General features: G+C 40.6%; 1 protein-coding gene across 1 annotated transcript in view; it reads left to right on the forward strand.

Moving 5' to 3' along the window:
* The first annotated feature begins 5127 nt into the window (after positions 1–5127).
* Positions 5128–22691, forward strand: part of HCRTR2 (hypocretin receptor 2) — a 32325-nt gene continuing 14761 nt past the window's right edge. Inside the window, exons 1-4 of the mRNA XM_054280580.1 lie at positions 5128–5279; positions 5480–5667; positions 19059–19237; positions 20690–20933. Coding sequence (XP_054136555.1) covers positions 5128–5279; positions 5480–5667; positions 19059–19237; positions 20690–20933 — 763 coding nt within the window. The remainder of the gene's footprint in view (positions 5280–5479; positions 5668–19058; positions 19238–20689; positions 20934–22691) is intronic.

A 22691-nucleotide genomic window follows, 5' to 3' on the forward strand; every position in this document is an offset into this window, starting at 1 on the left:
TGGTATGACAGTGTACATTTTTATATATTAGCATTGCACACCCTTGGAAATGATATCTTTAACATATAGGAATGATGTTAGGCAATTCTGTTCCCAGCTGGACAACAGAGTTTTCATTGAGAGTCAGATTCTCCTATTGCTTTTAGTTTGTCTGAATTTGAACAGATATGCATTCTATTATTCTAATTTGTATTACAGCAGCATAACTCTACTGACATGAATGAAGATACTCCTAATTTACAGTAGAGTGAATGAGACTAGAATCAGAGTTTTTCACTTCAAATATGTTCTGCATTGGTGGATATTAATAATGAAGATGGCATGAGCTAACCAACAGCTAATTTTTCTTATCTGATCACTACTAGAAACAGAGAAAATTATCATAGCTTTGACTTATTTTAATGGTGCTAGTCAGCTAATAAATCAATAGAATGTTGCTCATACTCTTATTATATTGGGGTAATAATACCTTTGCAAGTTTTTGAATTGTTTAAATAAGATCCTGCTTAACAGGATCCTGCTTTCTACATGCAAAGAGAAAAATGTCTGAGGTTGCCTAAACAAGGATAATTGCTGGATGCTTTTCATATCCCCACTTCAGAAAATTTAGCAGCAGGTTTGAGGACTGTCTCTTTTGTTAAAATTAGTTTTGACTCTTTAACCTACAATTCATCACTGAATTGATGCTAAGACAAGAACACATCTAAAGGAAACATGAAGTTGCAACTGCATTTTGTGATGTATCATCTTGTTTACTTACAAGGGTAACTGATTAATTAATTCAAAAAAGTACAGTAAAATAGCAATTTTTCTTTTGTGGTCCTTTTCACCTCACTGTCTGATGATCCCAATGAAATTTATGGCAGTATAAACTTCTAATCCTGGCTTTTTCTTTCAGTCTTCCTTTCTTGCTCTTACCTTGTTTCTACTCGCTCATTTTTTGTCTTCACTATTTAGTTGATAATAGTTCATCTGCTTCTCAGAAACTACTTAGAACTGCTGCCAGAAAGCAGCACTTCCACCTTGCAATACCATTATAGAAGGAAAGATACCAGAGGATCTTCATGGGCAAAATTTGGAATATGACTCGCCAAGACGAGTCATGTAAATAAACATTAAGGCAGGTGGTTTTCTACTCTCGGGGGCATCTTTCATGTGAGAGACAAAAGATCAGAAAAAAAGCTGCTCCATGAGAACAGAGGAAGGAAGGAAGGAAGGAAGGAAGGAAGGAAGGAAGGAAGGAAGGAAGGAAGGAAGGAAGGAAGACATTCACACAGTCTTTCTCTTAAGTGCTTATGTTTATGTGGTTTGCTTCCCAGCAACAAAATCACCTGCTAAAATTTTCAACAAAAGTAGAACACAAACTCCACAGCTGAGCTGCCTCTTCAACCAAGTTGAAAAAAAGCAAAATTAATTCTGGCCTGAGAAAAGGGCTCCAAATTTAATATGGTATTTTACTACTATGGAACTAATCCTCTGAATCAAATAGATTTTTAAATGAAAGGGCTAGTCTCTGACAGAAGAGAAAAATGCTGCCTATTTGTGTGATTAAGAAAAATGTAGGTCTGCAATAAAATTATTGTTATGGAGGGGGAAATGTGTTTGATGAAGTGATAAACTTGGATGCTGAAGTAAGGTTTGTTTATTCTCTATGAATGTCAGTTCCTGTAAGCTATCAGATGCAATAAAGCATAAAATTCTGTTTGATTTATATTCACATGGTCTAATATCATATAATAAGTGAGATTGAAAGCCACAAGACATATCTTCTAGGGCTGGTAATTTAATTTCAGTATTTTTGGATTAGTGATGGAAAGTTATGGATTAGAAAAGATATCAATGTATGTGAACCTTTTAGATAAATAAAGTACCAGAAAATACTCTCCTGAGATAAGAAGGTTAATAGATATACCCTTGAATTTAAGCTTCTTTTAAGTGCTGTGTCACCAGTATATTCTTTGATTATAAAAGTTTGCAAAAACCCCATGTTAAGCAGGCTTTGAACTGAAAAAAAAAATACCAAAACAAAAACAAAGCACCACTTAAAATAAGAATTACATAATTTTGAACATTTGCTGTACACTTACATATGAAAGGAACATTTAAATTGTTGCACCAAGTTTGATGCAGATAGTATAATTAAAAGAAAAGACAAATCAGAACCAAAATTCATCAGGGGAATTGATTTAGCTAACACACTTTCACAAATTAGAAAGCCAGAGGGGGACAACCGTAATCATTCAGTCTGACCTCTTGCATTCCATATAATGTGATTTTTCTGAATTAATTCTCATCTCATCTAGCACTTTTCTTTCAGAAAGACATTTGATCTTGATTTTAAAATGCATAGCAAAAATGGCTGTATTTGAAAACCATTTCCTCAGTAGCAGAGTTTTTGTAGATGTTGAATATTTTCCCTAAGTTGAGTTTCACTCATACTTTAAAATTTAATCTGTTTTCACAGGTATACTCATTAATACAACCAAGGATCAAATGAAGCTTTCTGGCTACAGATTGGTGATGAGCATGTGTGTTTAGCTGATTGTACCTGATCTCTGGGTCACCTGCCAGCTTCTTCAAGGTCATTGAAGAATAAGTATAACAGAACCAAGAACTGACAGTAGGAATTCATAGGCTCAGCAATGATTGTTTGTCTACCTTTTTATCCTGGGATCTGTTAGCTAACCCATTTTTAATCTTTATAATGTATGCTATATTTATTTTTTACTAGTCTGCTCCCTGATGAGAATGTGTGGTATCAACCAAAACAAAGTCTTCCTATTCTCCAGGAATACTGAATTTAGGCAGCTAATTAATCTGCATAATCTATTATTTATGTATTTAACAATCAGATTTGTAATCTTGTTGAAAGAATGAATCTTGTGACAAGTTTTTAACAAATTCATGTTTTTTCCAAATATGTATGCCTTTTTAATTCCATTCCTTACTATTCATAGGAATCATAGAATGGCTTGGGTTGGAATGGAAGCGACCTTAAAGATCATCCAGTCCCAATCCCTTTACTATAGGCAAGGAACCTTCCAGCAGACAAGGTTGCTCAAAGCTCCATCCAACCCGGCCTTGAAGACTTCCAGGGATGGGATATCCACAACTTCTCTGGCAGCCTGTTTCAGTTCGTCACCACCTCCACAATAAACAATTTATTCCTGATGTCTAGTATAAACCTACTCTCTTTCAGGTTAAATCTGTCTTCCACCTTGTCTTTTCACTGCATACTTTTTGTAAAAAGTCCCTCTCCATCTTCCTCTTCAGGTACTACTGGGAAGCTACAATTAAGTCACCCCTAAGCCATCTCTTTTCCAGCCTGAACAATCCCAATTCTTTTAACCTTTCCTGATAGGAGAAGTGTTTTATGCCTCTGATGGCCCTCCTCCAGACTAGCTCCAAAAGGTCGATGTTCTTCTTGTGCTGGGGACCTTAGAGCTGCATGCAGCACTGCAGGTGGAGTCACTACTGCTGACAGAGAAAGAAACTTTATGTCAAAAAAGATATTACTTCATTTTTTTGGCAACTTGGAAGCAAATAGTGGAATTTCAAACATTTTAGCAGAGGAAACAAGCTGGAGCATGAGTGTGATTGTTATTGATTACCAAATGGTCATTCTCTAAATCTTTCCCCACTAGCAAAGACCATGACAAGCTCCTTAAATAGGGCTCTTTTTGTGTACCAAGTAATCCTGCGTTCCCACAGGAGAGTTTAAGTCACTTCTCAATATTCATACTTCAACTAAGTTCATACTAATTCATACTTCAACTAAGAAACTTCATACTTCAACTTTCGTTAGCTGCAGATATCTAATCTTTGTTTATGGTGTTTTCAAACTCTACCCTTCTAATTTATGTAAGAGACATGCTGATCCTACCTGTATATCTGAGTATATTTCACTCTATAACTTATTTTGACTAAAAAGTTCACTCAAGTTCCCTGTGGAATATGAAAGAATTTTTTTCTTTGTTTTAAAAGGAACTAAAGCAAAGTGAGTAGGTTTATAGAAATAGGAGGAGATATTCCAGGTATGCTGCATTGAACTTTGAAGGCAGTAGCACACCGACAAAAAACAATTGGGTAGCCTAAAGTACTGTCTAGAGCTAAGCACTCTACATGCAGTGTTAATGATTGAATATCTGCCTGTCTATTATGCTTGAGTTGGAAGCAGAGTGGCATCATAACACTTCCTCCATTTCTATGGAGGTGCAGACCCTGCACTGAAATGCTTGACTGAGCTAGTTGTGCCATGTCCCAATAGAAACGGTGCTTTTATCAGGCTCATTAAATTATTCAGATATGAAGTGAACAGATTGCCTGAGTAAGAGGGGATTTTATCAGTCATGGAGGGACAAGTTTAGACCTATCCCATTTCCTTTAGAGATTGTACACTTGGCAAAGTATGAAAATATTTCAAGAAGTAATGACCAGAAGCCAGGAGACCTATCATGCTGTTTAACTGGCACTTCTGGGTTCTCTTGAACTGCTTTCTGCCAGCTGAGCTCATTTCAGAATGGCTGAGGGGTAGTTGCTGTATCGAGATCCCAAGCTGGATGTCTGAAACATCCTCAGCGCAGTGAATGCATGCTAAACTCAAGCTACAGTGAGGTCTCACAATCTTCAAATCCAATGACACCTCCCATTTATCTGCTCAGCCCTCTTAGGGATTTTCCTACCAGTGTTGGGAAGCCCACAGTGTTCCCATTTTAGCCTAACTTTCAAAGCAGCACAGAAATGAGGCAGCCTCATTAGCCACTGATTTTTAATGGCTCCTTTAACCCTGTGCTTCCTCCCACCACAGCCTTCCACAGCCTTTAATTTACAAATATCTTGAATATATCTGGAATCTAAGGTTGAAAGGTCTAAGGGGAAGTGCTTGTGTAAGAGAGGGTGAGAAACCGAGGAGAAGCCGAGAAGAGGGATGGGCAAGCTGGAAGTAGGGTTGGGGGAGAGATGAGGAGCTGGGGATGAGCTGGTGCGGGGGGAGGAAGAGGGGGGGAGGCGTGCAGAGATGCGGGGTGTGCGAGGGTGCGTGTGCATGGTTTGGGGAACAAAAATCGACATCGTCTGAAACGGACGTGACTTTTCCCGCGGGGGCGGGTGCACTCCGGCACCTGAGGCATGCAGCCTACCCCGACCAGCCTTTTCCACGACGGGGCAGGGGGTGAAGCGTCCCCCGCGGAGGCTGCACCCCTTGCCCGGTCGGGGAAAAGGCTCGCCAGGGCGGGTTGGGGACCGACGCGGATCCCCAGCCTGTTCCCGCATTGGTTCCCGTAAGTTCCCGCGTCATTTTTCTCCCCACACCCCGCTTTTCGCACTGGCAACCACAAGCCTCGATGGACGGGCGGGAGAAAGCTCGGATGCTCTGACGGGTCTGGGTTTGGGTTTGTTGGTTATTGTTTTATTCCCAGCCTCCGGAATAACCACTAGGAATGTCCGGGATTCAACCAGAGGATGGTTCCCCTCCGTACAGGAATTGGACGAGTGGGTCGGAACTAAATGAAACGCGGGAGGCTCTTTTAACCCCCTCCTCCGACTACGATGATGAGGAGTTCCTGCGATATCTCTGGAAGGAGTATTTGCATCCCAAGGAATATGAATGGGCGCTGATCGCCGGCTACATCGTCGTATTCATTGTGGCTCTCGTTGGGAACGTCTTGGGTGAGTCGAGCTCCCCAAAACTTCCCATTCTCCCTTCCCGAGATGGGTTTTGCGCGGAGGGTGGCTGGAAACCGCGGTGGGTTTGGCACACCCCGTTGGAAAGGCGGCAGTCCCCAGCCGAGGGGGAAAGTTGGGGCTGCACGGAAGGGGCCATAAAAAATCCGCTCCTCCTACGCGGGCGAGGGGCTGCGGCGGCGGCCGCCGGCGTCCAGGGCCGGGCACGGGGAGCGGGCTGGGGAGCGGGCTGGCGGAGCGCACCGGGGCGGCCCGGCGGTGGAAAGCCGCGGCTGCCGGCCGGCTCCCGCCCCTGTCCCCGGGCCGAGGTGCTGAACCCTCCCGGCACGGCGGCGGCTCCGCCTCGCAGCCCGCTCGGGAGGATGCGGCTCCCTCGCGGAGCCCCGGCCCGGCGCTGGGGATATGGAGCGCGGGGAGGTTCTCCCGGACAGAGACACTGACGCGGGCGCGGGGACGGCGCCCGGGCTGTGACGGGAACCGGCGGGGCCCCTCAGCTGCCGGAACGCGCGGCTCCTTCCCCGGCGGCGCAGCAACGGCCGGGCTCCGTCCCCCGCGCTGGGAGCGGGGCCGTGGGGCGGGGGCGCGGCGGCCCCTCCCGGGCGCTCATTGAGGGAGCGAGGCGGGGCGGCGCCTCTCCTGGAGCCCGCCTCCTCCCGCTTCCATTCATCCTTGAAGGAGGCGGCGGGGCTGCTCGGCGGCCGCCTCGAAGGGAGCGGTAGGGGCGCTGGAGTGTGGCGGAGAGCTGAGGAGAGCGAAGGGAGGGAGGGCACGGGGGGGGGCTGTGGCGGCGGGCGGGAGCGGCAGCGGCAGGGGGGTTTGGCTGTCAGCAGCCCTCCCGCTGCCCCCCACCGCTCCTTATCGCTCCCCATCGAGCGTGCTGCCGCCACGGCGGGGGCTCTCGGAACAGGAGCCTGTGCTGGTGTAGGGGAGGGCGGCCACGCGTCCCAAGGCGGCCGTGCCCTGTCCCAGGGCGGCCGTGCCCCCTCCCAAGGCCGTGCCCCCGTCCCAAGACGGCCGTGTCCCGTCCCAAGGCCGTGCCCCCATCCCAAGGCCGTGCCCTCGTCCCAAGGCGTCTGTGCCCCGGTCCCAAGGCGGCCGTGCCCCCATCCCAAGGCGGCCGTGTCCCGCCCCAAGGCCGTGCCCCCGTCCCAAGGCGGCCGTGCCCCCATCCCAAGGCGGCCGTGTCCCGTCTCAAGGCCGTGCCCCCGTCCCAAGGCGGCCGTGCCCCGTCCCAAGGCCATGCCCCGCCCCAGGGCCGTGCCCCGTCCCAAGGCGGCCGTGCCTCCTCCCGGGCTGCGGGTGGCCTGCTCCGCTGCCCTCAGCAGTTCTGCGTTTATGAATGGACGCGGTGTGGCCGCCGGAGCCACAGCCCCTGTGCTGCGGTCAGGCCATTGGCATTCCCGGTGTCCATCCCGTGATACTGCCGCGAACGGAGCGCGCTGGGCCCCGCCCCGCCATACGGGTCTTTCATTCATGTTTTTCAGAACGAATTGTGCGTGTCAGGGCTGTCACTGCAAACTCTACAGGCTTCCCGAAGTGAGATGCAAATGAGACTGCAGCCCAAGGCAATATTTAAAAGGCATTTTTTAAAATTTCAGCGCATTGATGATAGTGGTTTGGTTGTTTTTAGTAATTCTGTAACGTTGCCCTAATTCCCTGTGTGCGCATCTGCTCAGGCCATTGCTCGGCAGCCAGCTTGATCGACAGTGTAAAGATAATAACCCTGGCAAAGATAATGGCCCTTTATTTTAAACTTGGATAAAAGCTGTCCTTTTTCATGATTTTGAGCAAAGACTATTTTAGGAGAACCACCCGTGCTTACCTATTATCCTCCACTGATAATGTAGACAAGTTTCAGAATGCTGTCCTCTCACCTGTAAAAATTCAAGGTCAAATCTTCAGCTCTGGGAGCTTTCACCCTGTTTATACTTTTCCCCTCTGAAGCCACGAGGAGAAAAGCTTTCCTCTCTATGCACTCACAAATAGAGATTATTCCACTACAGATGTGCAGCTGTTCTTTCCTTGCATTTGTGTACATTTACTCTTTGCTTGGGATGGAAACTGGCATCTGACTCTGCACCCACCTGGATTCCATCTTTTACTGGATGGAATGTCCACCTTTTGTCCTCTGAAATCTCTCTCTCCAAGTTGTAGTACATGGTAGCAAATCTCTGTCTTAAAATGGACAGAGAAGTAGCTGAACACCTTTCTGTCCACTCCTCTAAATTACAGTAAAACCTACAATAGATCATTCAGCTTTACAGCTGGACTCTTAAAGGTCTTTTCCAACCCAAATGATTCTATGATCCTTCTCAAGCTGTTTGCTCCATATTGCTCGTTCTGTTCATGGAGAAATTGTTTGTGGTCTCTGTAGGTGCTTGGTCGCTGAATCATCTTTATTCATCTGTCTCATCTTTATTCAAGAAAGCTCACACTGCCCTGATTGCAGGCTCATGTGACTCTGAGGAGAGTGATGGATGTGATCTAATGCTCTTTACAAAGACATTTTTGAGGAACTTTTTTACTACATGTGAAATCTGATGTAGAACAGTACACATGTTGATATCTCTGAGAAACTGATTTCTGCTGCTTGAAAAATCCATATTCAAGCTTAATCTGGGATTTAGTCATGGACCTTCTCAAAGAAGAGCAGAAGTGCTTCTAAAGAATGTTTTAGTAGCTTCTAGTGCTTTATAGTATCATCCCTAATGCTTTATAGTGTCATCCTTAATGATGCATTGAGTTCCTTTGCTTACATTTGCCCAGTGTTGAAGAGCTCATGGCATTTGGAGTCAATGCTTTGGTTCTATTTTTAACACATCCTATTCAAATAACACTTAAGTAACTGGGGAAAACCCTCCCTTTCTGTATGTGGTGTTGAAAATTACATTTCTGCTTCTTATCTTGGTTTGTGCACTCACATGGAATAAGGAGTGTCTATGCAAGTGGAAGGCACAGCACATTCCTTAGATATTAGTAATAAACTGGATTGAAGCATTCTTACAGTTAATTAACAACCAAGGGTAGAATCGGGAGCTTGAACTTTGATTGACATGTATTGGGTTCTTGAGTGAGATACACAGCAGGAATTCCACTAATAATAGTATATAACAAGGGCTGCATTGCTATTTAGCTTTCAATTTAATTAGGAGAGCTGACACAAACTGTCTGAGCTGCTGCACAAACCAGCTAAAGTGAAAAACATTAACAAGTCTCTGTATTTGAATGCAGGTTTCAGTATTGCACACTGTGCTTCATGTCAATGATTCTCTTGTATGTCTGGGTAGGATGCTCACCAGGTATTTCAGTGTGACTCAAGGAAAAGAAACAGATTTTAAGATGATTTTATGATATATTTGCATGAACATTAAGGGAATCTGAAATTTAGATGGCAATATCAGTATGATGATTTATCCTATTTTCTTCTTCACTTGGTCACTATTTATCGCTAGAAGAGGCACAAGTATGGAGCGTGAGGATTTTCTGTTTTGCAAATAAGACCAAAAAATTTCTTTACTACTGCAGTTCAATGAAGCTTGCAATTTCTTTTCACATCTACTGCAAAGTGTAGGACTTCTTAATGTAGAATGTATGTTGACTGTAAAGACCTTTTTCTTCTTTATTTGAAAACAGATCATTAAAAACATTACTTGAAAATAGGAAACTAGATAATTAAAAGAAAAGGTATTTTTAGGATGTCTGAAGGTCTCTGGTTACTGATGCCATTCCAGGCTGATCAGTTGCAGTAGTTGATAACTGGAGTAAGACTACAAGGTAATGTGCAACCACATACATTTAACTCTGTTTATACATATGAAGAATGCAAATGACCCTTGTTGAAGTTATTCATTCATGTGGGTCAGGATTTTTCTAATGAAATGGCTTCTCTCAGGGAACATGCATTCATCAAAATGAAAATGTGCAGCAGAGATCACTTGGTTCGAACAAGGACTGAAGGCAACACAAGCAACCCTCTGGCATCCCCCCAGCTGTGCTGCTGGGGCTCTTGGCAGCAGCCCCTCTCAGAGCTGGCAGGAGCTGCAATCTTTAGCACATACAGCCTGCCAGTGCCCAGCTTGAAAGTCCTCAGCACTGCTGGCTTCCAAGGGTGAGAGGCCATGCAGTACATCAGTGACAAGTCTCAGAAACTTTATTTACTCACACAGTTTGGTGGTACTTGTTTTTCATTCCAGCTCAGAAAGAGATTGGGAGAGACTTACCCCTCTCTGGATAGATGTATTATTTATTATCTGTTTTACAGTAACTGCTGGTTTTGCTGAGATCTGTAAGAACCCAACTATGCTTCTTTCTTCAAAGAGTTCATAGTCTGACTCATAGAGTTCAACAGCCTCCATTTGATTTCTCTTGGACTAGAGCAGAAAAAAATCAGTGTATGGCTCTAATACCAGAGTCCTGCTCAATGCCTGTGAATAGGCAGCTCTCTCAAATGCTGCTCTGTTGTAATTTTAAAGATATCCAGTGAATACTGAGGTCTAGGCATACATGCCTATGTTGGTAGAATTGGATGAGTCATATATTCTCCTAAATGATCTTCATGAATCCTATTTTGTTGCTGTAGATGAGGCATATTTCATTTAATTACATTTTAAATTATTGCATTTCATTTTTTTCAGATTCCTTGGGGAACCTGGCATTGAAAGGACTTTGTAATATCAGCATGAGAGTCACCTTTATCTCTTGGATGAATAACTAGAATGGCTTTATCACTGTTAAGAAGACAGCATTTAGGAAATGAGACAATATGTATATATTTTTTCTACCTAAGAGAATGTATGAGCTCAATTTATAGTAGAGTTTGAGTTTCAACTGAAGTACATTGCTATTTGCATAATATAGGGATTACTCACCATTTTTCAAAACAAAAAAAAATTGAAGGATTTGGGATTTTTTTTTTGTTGTTGTTTATAAAGCATATTTTTTTTTTTGTGTTGCACGTCAAATTTGTTTTCTTGGACATAAGCAGCTGACTTACTGCCTGTCTCACAAGTGGAATGTGTCAGAAAAGAGCTATGATGGACTGTTCCCCAGGGGAGGGGGTGCCAGGAGCTGAGGGCAGCAGCAAGAGTGACAGGGCAGTGCACTCACCAACACAATCCCACAGTGCCTGAGAGCTTGGTAGGTCTGAGGATGTTTACCAGGTTTCAGTCACCTCCCAGCAACCACCAGACAAATCTATTCTGATGAAACAGATCTGAGGTTAAGCCAGAAAATCAAGTCCATGGATGAGTTTTACGATCAAATTCAGCAAGGCAAAACCATACTTACAACCAGGTCTTTGCCTGAGCCTAGTGTGAGAGCCTGAGCTTGACTGCAGCTCTGAGGCAAAAGGCTGACTCCCAGAAGAGTACTCCAAAACTCCAAAAGCTCTCTTCCCAGAAGCCTGGTCCCAGCTTACGTGCTGCCCCATGCCAGAGCTGGCCTCCAGCATGGACAGGCAGCTCCTGGGCAGGGGGCACAGGTGGCAGAGCCTGGGGGTGCCCTCAGCTCTGACAGAACTGTGCTCTTTCTCCTGGTTCTTAGCACAGTAGGACTGCAAGGATTTTAGCTAGTTTGTGGAATATTGCAACGAAAATCTGTGATACAGATTCAGAAGTGTATAATATGCAAGATGGAACATGTCAATAGCATAGTGAATTGTATTTTCTTTGTATATCCTGCAGAAAAGGCACTAAGTCTTACATCTCCAGTAGAAACAGACGTGGACACGTAAAGGTTTTTCCTAGTGCAACTCCTGTTGCAGTGACTGATGGATGCTTTTTGAAGCACATTTTTGCCAAGTTGCACAGCATTTCAGCTGTGAAACACACCTTCATTTTAATGTCATGCAGCTTTCAACTGAATCAGCCAAGTGTGAAATCTTTTTATCATAGTGTCATATACAGTATGACATCTAAATTTTTGACTCTTCCACCTGTAATAGGAAGTGTAGATAAAGATTTTTAGGCTTTATTTGTAATAATATCAATTATTATTATTAAACATGTAGTCAATCAGTATAGCCAGCTCTGCAGAGATGACTGGGTTTGCCAGTTAATACTGGTAATGATTTGGGGGATGGGGAGTGGATATTTTAAACCAATCTGTCTGCCTTAATCAATATAGTTAGATTAGGAAAACTCTGTGATGGAACCTTTCACTTCCTCCAGAGCTGACTAAAACAGGCACTTTGGGAAGTCTGTTTTTATAGCATAGCTGATTCTCTGCTAATAATTTCCATTTCCATTAGATTGTTGAATGCCTAAGATTATGTAATGTGGCTGAGTTAGAAAATTATTCCAGTGCCAATTAGATGGTTGTGCTTTTACTCCCAGTTGTGATCCATACAAATAAGCTTCCACTACACAAAATTCAGTTCTTGTTTTCTTCTCTAAAGCCTTGATAAGCCAGTTCTTAAGATTTAGAAGTGTGCTGGAGCAGATGAGTAACCCAAAACCCACAACTCTTAACTCTTTGGTACAATAGAACAAGTGGTAGGTAGAAAACCTTGGAAAACATGTTGCTGCAAGCAAACTAGTTGCTGTTATCTGTTTTTTTATTTATATTGATCCTCAATGTCTTTTGTGGGTGACAGTTCCCCATGAGTACATTCCAGTGAAGCTGATGTTCAACAAAATACTTTGGGATTTCATGTGTTCTATGTTATTCAACTGCATTTGTTACAGCTTTGGTATTTTTCCTGTGTGATGGAACCTACACATGCACACTTATTTATTTGTGAGACATAGGGAGCGTGGCCTAGCCACCTGCTCCTTTTGTCATGTTCCTAAGGATTTCTTCACACATGTTTGAACACATTTAGTGTTTCCTGTTGATGAGGAGCTATTGCCTCACTGGTAGGCCATGGAATTCCTTTGCTCAGAGTACTGTCTGTCTTTTTAGCTATCACTTCATGTATTCAAGAGCAGTTCTTATCTGCCAGGCATTGTTACCAGACACAGGATATTTCTTTTCAGTATTTCCTCTATAATAAACATTGTATAAAACAGTGTATTTTCTTTCTGCCATTCTATTACTTTTCAATGTAAGCCTGGTCTCATGTTGGTCACCTTTCTTTCAGGTAAGATTAGTTATGTAAAAATTAAGTAATGTGTGAGTTTAGAGCTTAATAGTGGGTAAGATATGGACAGCCTAAGGATTAGATAGCTCCCTATTCACAGAAGATATTGCTTTGTTTTAGATCTTTTGTTCTCATTGCTGGTTTCAAAAACCCCTAATTAAATATTCTCTGCAATTTAAAATGCTTCTTTCCCCTTAATCAAGATCATCAATGAAATTATTGAAAGACTAATGAGAAGCCTTCCTTAAATAAGCTTAGTCTTAAGCACCTAATTTTTAGACTTTTAAGTCAAAGCAGAAGAATCCTTAATCAGGAGTCACTCATAATGAAGGTAGTTTTAATGACAGCCTTTTTCCTTCCAGCAATATACATTCAGTGTTTTCACAGGGGCTGTAGCTCTCCAGAATTCCCTTTGGGAGCATATCTACTTAGCCTTCCTTTCAACCTTGTGTTGCTTGACATCCCACCATTCAGATCTTGATTAGCAGCAGGTAGTATCATCAAAAGAGAACAAGAGGAAGAATTCCATATGGAGAACCAATTAATTGTAAGGAGAAAACAGTTGGGGGTGGTTGGACTACGAGATAGAGAATAAAAGAAGAAAACTATTTATCACATGTTTTGTCACTGCTTGTAAAATACTGTGAAAGAGTAAAGTTTTTTAGAAACTTTCTGCCTAATGCATTTGGAGATGCTGATTACCAGGTCTTATAATCACAGCATCAGTTCCAAATAACTTCTGGATGACTATATTATGACATTTCAGTCAAACAGTTGTCAGACTGAATTACCAAAGCAAAATAAAATCATTGTAGTTTAGAGTGAAATATGATAATTCTTTGTTTACTTCCATCAGGGATTTATTATTCATCAAAAATTAGATAAGAGATAAAGTCGTTCCTTTATATATGAAAATGTCAGTTATTGCTGGTTATGGAAATTGCATTTCTATTTTGGCCAGGAAGTTGCACTGAAAGCTGACCCACTGAATAAGAGGTTGACGAGACTTCTGGAGTGTAAGGGAAATGATTTAGAGTTGACATGTAGAAAACAAATTGACAGCTGACCCAGGAATCCACCAGTGGAAGGACTGCAGCACATTGTTTAATATGCTCAAGGCAGCATAAATCTTCCAGGAGGCAAGCAGTTGCACTTTATACCAGATGGAGCCTTTTTATTGTTTTCATATTCAGCTTGGGATACAATGAGCTGTGCTAATTGATTAAACACCATTGCAGCCTCTAATTAAAATGCCTGAGGACACTAAACCACAGGGACTAAATTTGTACGTGAAAAATAACAATCTCACTATATTGTCATATTAGAGAAGGTTTTTTTCTTCAGGAATATGAGGTGAAGCTTTCTTGATTGATTTCTAACAGCAATCCATCTTAAATTTTAACTTTGATTTTAACCTTTTTTTGTCCTTGTTGGGACTTTCCTGTGACACTTTTTTGGGGAGTGGGAGATCATCAGTGTTTGGAGGATGAGTCCAGAAAGCAGCTTCGTTATCACAGAACTATCCTGGCTTATGGAGAGCCTCCACAAATTTTTCTAAACGCTTTCAGCCTGGCGAGTCCAGCTGGTTTCCGAGCCTTTACTGACGCTGTGTGGAAGAAGTGGGAACAACAAGTGCTTCGCCTTTTAAAGCTCTGCTGATGTCTGGAAAAAGTGGAGGGAAATGTCCCCGGTGAGATGAATGGTCTGGGGCAGTCTAACAGGCATTAGAAAAACAGCTGCTCCTTGTGGAACCTGGCCTGCCTGTTTGCCCTTGCAGGAACAGCTCTAACTCCGACTGGTTTTGTAAAATAAAAGCAAAAATATGGAAAATTATACAATACATTGGACAGGTAATTAGGTTCCATTAGCACAAGGGAAAATCATGCACAGCAGAAGCATGTTTCATAACTGCTTTTTTACATTTCTCTCCTTTCTAATCCTCTTTTCATCAGTGTCTGTGTTAACATCACTTTCCCCACTTTCTTTCTCAGTCCTATTTATAGCTAGGAACATCAAAGGCTACATAAAAGCTTTGCACACAATGTTAAATTGAAGCTTTATTAAATTATTTTTTTATTTCACAGATTTTTTGATGGAGGTCTAAAGAGCTTAGTTTGGGCCACTCTCCTGTGCTCCGACTAAACAGGCATCCTGTTTACACAGTGGTATCTCCCAGTTTTTTAGAAAGGCTGCTGCTGGCCTCATCTCCTATTTTATGATTTTGAAGTACTTTTTGATAAAATACACTCCCAGTTGAGACTCTTTGCTACCTTTTTTATCCTTTCTTCTGTTCTTCAGGATAAGTGGAAATTCACAGCTCTCTGCTATTTCTGTTTGGGTAGGCAGATGGCATTTCACCTCCATGGAACTTTCTTTACCTGAGTGCTTCTCTGTAAAACTGCCTGCGATGAAAATGTGTAATTAAAGGAGTGTGTATATTAAATTCTTTTGTTCTGACACTTAACTAGCTGCACAATATTCAGTGGCATAGTCAAACTATTTTTATGCCTATAAAATAGCAGGTTTTGAACACAGGCTAGAGAATCTTTCTTGATGAGCTGCTAGGACACTATCAATGAAGCTATTGTCCAAGGCTACTGAGTAACCTTGGACTGTAGTAAACTCAGAAAGAGCGAGTCTGGAAGGAATGTATTCAACTAACTTTACGTCATTTAGGACTTATTTATGACTTTTTATCATTATGTCCTATTCAAATAACTCATAGCAGATCCTCACAGCTTTTTAGCCTTGCACTGAAAGAAAACGTTACCAATGCTTGTGGCAGGTTCAAAACAGTACTGCAAACAGCAGAGGGCAATGAGGGCAGAGAAAGCTGACTTGGTTTTAAAATACTTGACAAGAGGTCAAAAGGAGAAATATACAAGCATAAGCAGAGAAATATAAAGTAAAAAATTATTTTGCATTTCTATGCTTGTAAGCTATTGGGCTTTTTCACCTTCCAGGTGCCTGTCCCAACTGATTAGAATTCAAGGGAATTCAGGGGTAGTTTCTGTGTCTTGGCTTTCCTGAATACTCTACACCCTGAGTAGCAAGAGGCACAGTCTTTTATGTTACTCTGAGGAGCAGCAAATACTGAAGTTCATCTGAATTCCATCTGTGTCAAGCTAGTGGGATCTGGAAGGTTTAGTACATGGCAGGGAATTAGGAGTCCAAGTTTCTCATTCTGTGTCTGATTTACTGTAGGGCCTTTAACAACTTCTGTTCTGCACTTCACTGTCTTTGTGTCAGAGATGAAAATGGTAGCAATTCCTAGATCTCTGGGGTATCACAAAGTTTCATTTGCTCATACAGCCTTGAACTCAACATGCAGAATACTATGAATGGATTTCTGATACAGCTGGCTGCCAGTGAGATTGACCTCATATTTGTCAATTTAATGGATTTGTTTTACCAGAAATAATGTTTGTGTTCAGGTCTTTTTCACATGGACCAGCACAGGAATGGGAATAGGCCTGGTCAAAGACCAAACATATCTGCTTAAAACTTGCACCTTTAGGCACTGACATCCATGGCTGTAAATGATGTATTTGTCTGAACTGGGTAGAACACAGGACTATTGAAACCATAATATGAGAAAAAAAGTAGCCAAACTGTGAACTTTTAAGCAACTTTTTATTTAATTTTTGCCTGTTGATAAAAAGAATAAGAAGTACAGAAAAACATTGCCGCTTAACATCAACTTTTGTCCAACTAAAAGACAGGACCATACTTTCAATATGAATTGCACTTAAGACAAAGAACAGCCATAAGTAAATGTCCAGATCTTCAAATTTTTAGAGTTAGATATTAAAATTATTGAAAGTGAAATGGTTTCTGCATTTTTTTCCCCAGCATTGCATTTCCAACTGCAAACAACATTCCAGAGGGGCAGCAATGTATTTGTTCCCTATCAGGTGCTGCCTCTGTACTATCAGACTATAACTGTGGTAACCCCATGCACAAGTGACAGTGATAAAGCTCTGGTTTGTTATGTTGTATCAGCATTGCAATTATCATGCAATGCTGTAGAAATAATTACTTTGGTAGGTACTTTAAATCTTCCAAATGGGAAGAAAATACAATCAATATGATGTTTCCTTTAAGCCTTTAATTCATAAGCCTTGCCTTTTAGGTATCTGAGGCCAAAACTAAGAAAACCTGAAATTCTGTATTCAGGAAGAAAACAATAGAAGAAATTTATACTGTTTCCTTTTCAAAACCAGTCCAAGAACAGTGAAGATCTTTGTAGAGAGGTTTTCATTTGCATTTATGACAGCATGATACAGATATAGCAAAAATTAAATTTATATAAGAGACAGAATCCAGAGCTATCTCTACAACACATTAAAATATATGAAGAGCGTATGTTGCATCACAGCAGAGGTTTTAGATGAACCTTAGAAGCCTATATCTTAAGAGAGTTAATAAAATTACCTGGTCTTAGAGAAACTAAAGGCCACCTAGCCTTTCCCTTTCTCTGTGTCCTAGTCTAAGTGCCTGAACATATTCCCCATGAAGAAGTACTGCAATCTCAGCTCCCAACACTGCACTGCTAAGATCTTGAAAGACTATTCTGCACTCTCACCAGAAAGGTTGAATTCCATCTGAAAGAGCCCAGAGAGCAGCAACAAGGATGATTGCAGAAGTTCTAGGAATGACTGAGAGTAAAAGATTAAGAGCTCTGAAGTTCTGAGGAAATATAACAAAAATCCTTACATATGTAAAGCATTGCTGCAGGAAAAAAACTCTTCCTTATTTCTGCCTATGTGCAGAAAAAAAAAAGGTAAATAAATAGCAGCAAAATAAAAATAGATTAGACATGAGAAGAATTTTTTTTTTGTAGGGAAGGGAAGATAATGAAACAGTGCAACATTTAAGAGATGTGTGGTATCTTCAAATATAGCACATTTTCAAATGTAAACTTGCCAACAGTTGCTTAGTTGTAGTCTTGCTGTAGTTCTGTTGTTCTAGAGACATAAGACAAGATTTGTGGAATGAATCAATATATTTTATGAGATCAACTGATAGAGCTGGAAGATAGACAGAAGCTTTCAGGCACGTCATCCTTCTTAGGATCTGAAGAAGCATCTGATCTCAAGGGCTTATGTGCCTTAAAGTCTATGTATTTTTTTCCAGCTGTTTTAGATAGTTTAATGACTGTAAGAGAGTGGCTTAACTCTGGCAGATTCCATTTAGATTTGGGCAACCTCTTGAGGACCTTTTTAGCTCAATTTTTTTAACATTCTCTGATCTGTTTAGTATATCTAAATTAAGCACTGTGCTGTATCCTGACAGATTAGGAGACTTTGAATCTTCATCTAGATGTGCATGATGGATGAATAATTGTTTGCAGGGAAGACCCTTTGATGTACAATGAATTGTATTCTTGTCTTACAAAAAGTATTGTGGTGTTTCTGGAAAATTTTGGGCATCAGTTTTTAAGATCTTTGTGTGAATTAATTTAAAAATCTAAATAATTCAAAAGCTTTTGATTGCACCAGTCACTCAGGGTTTGACTTCCAAAATTATTTTAAAAATTACTTTTCTGCTACTTTCCTAGACTTAATTATGGCATTTTTAATTCAGCAGCTTATGAATTTAGTGTAGTGATTTTAAAGATTGATTTGATTCATTTCTAAAAGTCTTTCAGTGTGAAAAAGAGTGAGATAAAATATACAAAACAAGATTTAAAGGCACATCTTATAAAGTGACTGCTACATGCTGCTTTTGATCACCCTCAAAAATGTGACATTTAATACAGCAAAAATTACTTTTATTAACTTAATTCAAATAACAGTTACCCAGAAAATTGTTACAGATTCTCTGCAGATGCAATAGATATATTAAATCCAGCAAAATATTTTCTAAAATTATATTTGTACAGCTTACAAGATTTTGTGTTGCAGTAATTTGATTTAAGCATCATGCTATTACAAGAAAATAGATAAACATTTACAGGTATAGATGTGTACTGCTGTAGACTAGAGCTAATGGCTTGAAAGAGAAATAAAGTTGTATAAGTAGTTAGTGAAGATTAACTAGCAGAGAAGATGCTTTATATGTTGGATTGTTTCCCACCCTGCAGTCTGTGGAAAGCTATTCTTTGTGTAATAAGAATCTGTCTACATGTACCCTCTTGTTTCTACTCGAAAAGAAAACAAATGGTTCTTGCATATTTAGATATTCTGTGTGAAACAAAGGACACAAACATTTCCTTAATTCCACAAAGTCAAATGTTTTCCTCTTAAAGCATTTCCTAAGTCATTTCCATCTCACTAACTTGTCTTTCCAAATTCAGTTTGCCTTGCAGTGTGGAAGAACCATCACATGCGGACTGTTACCAACTACTTCATAGTGAATCTCTCTCTGGCTGACATTCTGGTCACAATTACTTGTCTTCCAGCAACCTTAGTTGTGGACATCACAGAAACGTGGTTCTTTGGGCAGACCCTCTGTAAAGTGATTCCCTACTTACAGGTATTATTTTTCTGTTTGTGTACACATTATCCATGTTATGAGAACCAGAAATGACAACAGCAACTTCCTGATACTTCTAATCCAATGAAAATCCTTACCTGATACTGAGTAGGTATCTCAGAGTACATGCTGAGGCCTTAAAGACTTGGGAATACGATTATGGGAATATGTTCCTCTTGGGAATATGAATATGCAGAATAAAGGTTTTCATCCCATCTAATTGTTGGACTTCAAAAATGCATCTTTTGGAACATTTTTCTATGCTCTTTACTTTTTGTGATCTTTTTAATGATTCAGAAGGGATGTAAAACAATAAAAATACCTGTAACATAAATAAACTCATTAATATTCTCTCTGTGTGGATCTGAACAGCTACACAAGTGTCTAGGACAGAGAATCCAACTCCTGAAGGCAGTATAAACTTTTTTTATGTTTACTGAATTTGTGTCAAAGTATCCAGGTTCGCTGGGAGTTGATCAGATTGTCTGCCTTAAGCAATAATTGCTTCTCATTTACCCATGGACTTAACTAGTTTTGAAATCATTTACCTCAAGATGATTGATAAATACATTTTCTAAGAACAAGTGAATGGATGAACTGACTGGGTAAACTAGAATGACAAGTGCTTGGCTTTGTAGTCATTAAAATTCAGAAGAATTAAGCAGTACTCAGAGTGTGTGCAGATCATCAGCTCTGTGCCTCCAGCACAGTTTATATTTGCAGAAGGTACCTTGAAGGCCAAAGAACTATAATGTCAAAGGCAAAGTTCTCCAGCAGCTTGAGATACAATCAAAATCACAACTTTTTTGTTCAAAACCTCCATTCTAGTGAAAGAAAATCTGAAGAGTGAATGATCACCAAGTATACAAATTGAAACAATAAAACTGAAGTGATAGGTTATTTCCTTTACTAAATAAAAGGTAAAATATCTTAGTCTGCCTTAAGCTGATTGTTGTAAAGGACTTTTTCATGAGATCCTGGGTTTCATTGTTCTTGTAAAAATAAAAAGTAAAATGATGGCTCTGGTATGCTAATATAACGTAGAAACCAACAAATAATTTTTTCTACAAAGAAAAAAGATAAAATTCACTGTCTAATGTTTGAAAAGTTTTTTCACATAAAGTTTTATACATTCCAAGTTGATTAAATTTTCTATTTCAAAATTTGATTTTGCAACACCCATTCTGTTTAGTTAGCATCCTAATGTGTGAATTGTCTTGTGGATTCTAGTAGGAGTACAGCAGCTGAGGACATCTGTTGTAATTCTGTAAGAAGTTATTTTAAAAGTAGTCTTTTTTACTGGGAGTCTATTTAACAATTGCAGATAAAGAACTAACGATGTTGAAAACATAAACAATTTTTAAAACTCTGGGAGGAAATGATGATAAATAATTTTTAAACTCTAGGTAAAATCCTCACATTTAAATTTATATAATATTTCTTTTTCTTTAGACAGTTTCAGTGTCTGTGTCTGTCCTAACACTCAGCTGCATTGCTTTGGATCGATGGTATGCAATTTGTCACCCTTTGATGTTTAAAAGCACAGCCAAGCGAGCAAGGAACAGCATTATAATTATCTGGATTGTGTCCTGCATCATAATGATTCCTCAGGCTATTGTTATGGAGTGCAGCAGTGTTTTCCCAGGATTAGCCAATAAAACCACCTTGTTCACAGTGTGTGATGAGCACTGGGGAGGTGAGTCTGTCATTGACCATACAAGCTAACTTTGTACTGCTATAAAGTAATCAAAATAACAGGAGGTGTTAAATGAAGTAATCAAAAATATCAGGAGATGTTAATATGAAGTCAAGTTGTATAAACATACCAATAAATGTTCTTGATTATATAAGCTTTCCAAGAACTATCATTTTTTCAAATTTTGTGAAATTTCTGTGAATTTCTTTTGTGTTGCTGAGGCTTAAAATACATTTTAAATGAAGTTTAAATGAATGAGACTGACTAAGGTCTTGACCATGTTAATGTTTCCCAGAGGGCAGAAGTGTTCCGTCCCTTCCATGCTGATGTTTATATAATTCTGTGACTGATGTACATCGATGGTTGACAAAGACTTCAGTACTTAGCCTTGAGAAGTAACTATGCAAGAACAGATTTTCTTTTCACCTGATATTTTGCTAATTGCTGGCATTTGACTCGTGTTTATAGGTATCTCCTGGGAGTTCAATGCAAATTGCATGTCATTGCAGAATTTACAGGGATGTCATCAATACAGGGTAGTGAGTTAATGTAAAATTTGAAATTTGTCATGGACAAAATAGTTTAAACACCTTTGTGAAAGCGATCAGTTACAAATTAATCTATACAAGAAGTGTAACCCTGCCTTTCCAGAGTAACTTTGAATCTAACATGTTCTGTGGCTGAGGGAAGCTGTAAGGATTGCCAGGGAGTAACTGCATCTATTTTGTCTTGGTTCACAGCAAGTGGTGTGAGCCACCCACCCGAACGGCTGGGGCTCGACTCTGGTGGGCCTTGGCACACCTCCAGTGCTAACAGACTGCATGAGTTACATGCTGTGACTCTGACACTGGATATAATGGCCATCAGTAATACCATTCTTCACACACAGGAAAATAAAGCCAAGTTTGCCAAAACACATAGCTAAAAGGTGCCTGTTTAATAGCCTTGAGTCCGGCTGAAGCACAATCAGATATTTTCCCAGAGCTGTCTCTGTAGAAGAAGATTCCAGTCCTGTGAAAAATTGTGATAAAACACAACTGGCTCACCTGTGTTTAATTATCATGATAAATTAGCTTAAACAGCCTGAACTGCTGGGGACTCTTCCATGTGCTCTTCTGAAAGTTCCTTTCCTGCTAACAGCTTACACAGAGCCACCAGAGGATTAATGAGAAGACACTGGGTATCACATTCCCTGTTCTTTATCTCCTTCATCCCAGTTAGTCCTCTGGGACAAGGCAAGGGAGCAGAGGTGGCCACGGGCTCACTGGTACTCACTGCTGACAAAGGTGTGCTCTGAGTTCATAGCTGAGAGGGAGCCTCTGTTAAGCTGTATTGTACTTAGTGTTTCATTGGAGAGGACAAATCTCTACTTCTGGTGTTCTTCCTTCATCTGTGAAAAATTTTGTGTCCCCTTCTGCTGCAGCATACTGCAGTAGTTATGTTACTATTTTCTTTCACAGCATTCATTCCAAGTACAATTTTTGTCCACTCATTTTGGTGCAGAAGCAATTATTCATGCCTTCATCACTTCAGGGTTAACTCTGCAGCAAAGATTCTTTTAATCTCAGCCTAGGAAAGGATGTGGTTAATTTATTAGGAAATAAAGAGAGCATTTCATCAGGGAATGTAATCTCAGAATTTCCAGATCTGTATTGGCCACTCTTTGATTCCCAATGGAAAAGTGCTGCTTTTGAACTACAGATTCTGTAGTAGGTTTAGAAATATTTTAAATGGTGCCTCTTGTTCAGTTGTGCTGAA

The sequence above is a fragment of the Melozone crissalis genome, unplaced genomic scaffold (genome assembly GCF_028551555.1).
Source record: "Melozone crissalis strain CALT ecotype California unplaced genomic scaffold, PUWL_Pcris_2 ptg000027l_1, whole genome shotgun sequence".
In the NCBI taxonomy this organism is placed as follows: Eukaryota; Metazoa; Chordata; class Aves; order Passeriformes; family Passerellidae; genus Melozone; species Melozone crissalis.